Source organism: Phalaenopsis equestris, unplaced genomic scaffold (assembly GCF_001263595.1).
Source record: "Phalaenopsis equestris unplaced genomic scaffold, ASM126359v1 Scaffold000339, whole genome shotgun sequence".
Taxonomy (NCBI): Eukaryota; Viridiplantae; Streptophyta; class Magnoliopsida; order Asparagales; family Orchidaceae; genus Phalaenopsis; species Phalaenopsis equestris.
In genome coordinates, this window is record NW_018164781.1 from 281,510 (window position 1) to 283,980 (window position 2,471).

The 2,471-nt window shown below is 36.9% G+C and overlaps 1 protein-coding gene across 1 annotated transcript in view; it reads left to right on the forward strand.

Annotated features, from left to right (window-relative positions):
* Positions 1-1,831: 1,831 nt before the first annotated feature.
* Positions 1,832-2,471, forward strand: part of LOC110025875 (heat stress transcription factor B-2b-like) — a 1,425-nt gene continuing 785 nt past the window's right edge. The window contains exons 1-2 of the mRNA XM_020726557.1: positions 1,832-2,246; positions 2,332-2,471. Coding sequence (XP_020582216.1) covers positions 1,992-2,246; positions 2,332-2,471 — 395 coding nt within the window. The 5' untranslated portion in view covers positions 1,832-1,991. The remainder of the gene's footprint in view (positions 2,247-2,331) is intronic.

A 2,471-nucleotide genomic window follows, 5' to 3' on the forward strand; every position in this document is an offset into this window, starting at 1 on the left:
CTTTTCTATCTCACAATAGGTCTGATGTATACCAGCCAACCTGAATTCTACTAATAACATCCCCATCACTTTGAACAATAGACCCGAGATATCTAAAATGTTCACATCATTTAATTATTTGATCACCCATAATTACAACCCTGCCATTAGAGCTGCTTGTACTAAAATTAGATTATGTGCATTCAGTTTTAGATCTACTCAAACGAAGGCCTTTTGACTCCAATGTAAACCTCTATAAATCAAGTTTTTTCTGGGCTTTTTCTCTCATCTTATCCACGAGAAGGAATGATATCATAAACTAAATGCATGCACTAAGGTACATCCTCTTGTAAACGTCTGATAAGAGCTAAAGCGAAAAGATGTGGGCTTAAAACATACCTCTAATGTAATCCAACTGAAATAGGAAAGTACTTTGTCGATCCTCCTTCTTTTCGAAAAAAGTCTCTAATACTTTGATGATACTACAGCATTATTATTCCTATTTGAAGTGCAAAAGGATTAAGAAAAAAAAAAACATGAGGACTTTCTAACCTTCAATCTGTTTGACAATATTACTGAAAATTTTCAATTTCATTATCAACCTTGATGGAACCTATTATCATAACTATATTTTCATATGTGTATACTATCTATAGTATAAAATCTTTATTATTGACTTTTATATCTCATCATTATTGAGAATATTCTCTTTTGTTGTGTTTTTATTTATTATTTTCTTTTCATGGCTATAAGTATAAGAACATTTATGTCTATATTTAGAAGACAATTTTGTAGATATATAGTAATTTACCAATTTTCTAAGCCAATAATGTCTCAAAACAACGGCGTAAAATTTCTTGATATTATTTAAACATCTTTCCCGTTGATGATGCACTCCTACAATTCCATCTAACACTTACTCCATCAATTATCAACTCTGAGCAAGCAATCGATCATTCGTCCAAATATCAAATCAAAGAAGGAAGGAAACTCACATAAGTGTTGAGCTGTCGTGCAAAGCTGATGAAATTATCGTGTTTAAAGTATTTGGGAAGAAGATCACGAGCAAATTTTGCTTGCCATCACGATCCATTCTCCTTCCACGAGTTGACATGGTCGACGATCAAATTGTTGACCATTTGATAAGTTTTGGAGAAGAACAACATCGGGATGGCTCGCTACGGCTCCGATGGCGGAGATTCATCTTTTTGATCGGTCGACACCTTAGTTGGGCCCATCTCCATCACCTGTTGTTCCGAGAATTGCGGACACCTAGCTCTCACACTTTCCTCTAACTACGACCCTCCTACACTCTATCAACTCATCTTTCCATAATATCCTCATGACCATTGTTAAGTAGACATTATAAAAAAATACAAAGTGCATTTACATGCATATCACCTAATTTTGATGTATTTACATATATATCATCCAAACACTTCATCCCACACTAAAAAGACTACTACTTTAAGAATTAAAAAAAGTGAAATTCACCTTTTAATGCATAGGTCGAGTTTAGGTGCTAGATTTGTAAATACATAAAAATTAAGTGATAGATATGTAAATCTTCCTAAAAAATATGATATGATAGAAGCATTAATCATTTCAAAATTATTAGAGAGAATATCACAAATTAAAAATTAAATTTATTTTTCAATCCTCCTACTAAATTAGGACACGTAATATAAACCCAAATCTTAATGATTTTCTTTTTAAAAAAAAAGGATTATTTACTTATATATCACATAATTTTTATGTATTTATATATTTAACATTTAATATTTAATATTTATATTTATGTGTAAAATAAGATATTTATATAGAAGAGGAACCAATGGAAGCTTCCAGAGCAAGCCGATCGTGGTACCTTCTCGGGCCCTGATTCCTCCCTCCTTCCTATTCGGATAACTTCCTCGTCCTCTCTAACCAACCCATCTTCGTCTCGAGCTTCCAGATTTCCCTCACCTCGAAACTTCTAGAACCCTCAATTTCTCCGATCGGCGGCGATCTAGATGGGCCCAGCTACGCCGCCGGCCGACCCGAAAGACGAATCTCCGCCGCCGGAGCCGCAGCGAGCCCTCCCGACGCCGTTCCTCGCCAAAACCTATCAGATGGTCGACGATCCGATCGTCGACGATGTCATCTCGTGGAACGAAGATGGATCCACCTTCGTCGTATGGCGACCCGCAGAATTCGCTCGCGATCTACTTCCCAAATACTTCAAACACAACAATTTCTCCAGCTTCGTTCGACAGCTCAACACCTACGTGAGTTTCCTTCCTCTTTCGATTCGAGATTTGGTTTCTTCTTCGATTGTTTGATCGGATTTGGTAATTGATGGTGGAATTGTAGGGGTTTAGAAAAATTGTGCCGGATCGATGGGAGTTTGCGAACGATTGCTTCAGGAGAGGAGAGAAGAGGATGCTCTGCGATATTCATAGGAGAAAGATTAGTTTACCGGCTCCGGTTGCGGCGGCGGTTTCGCCGCCGGT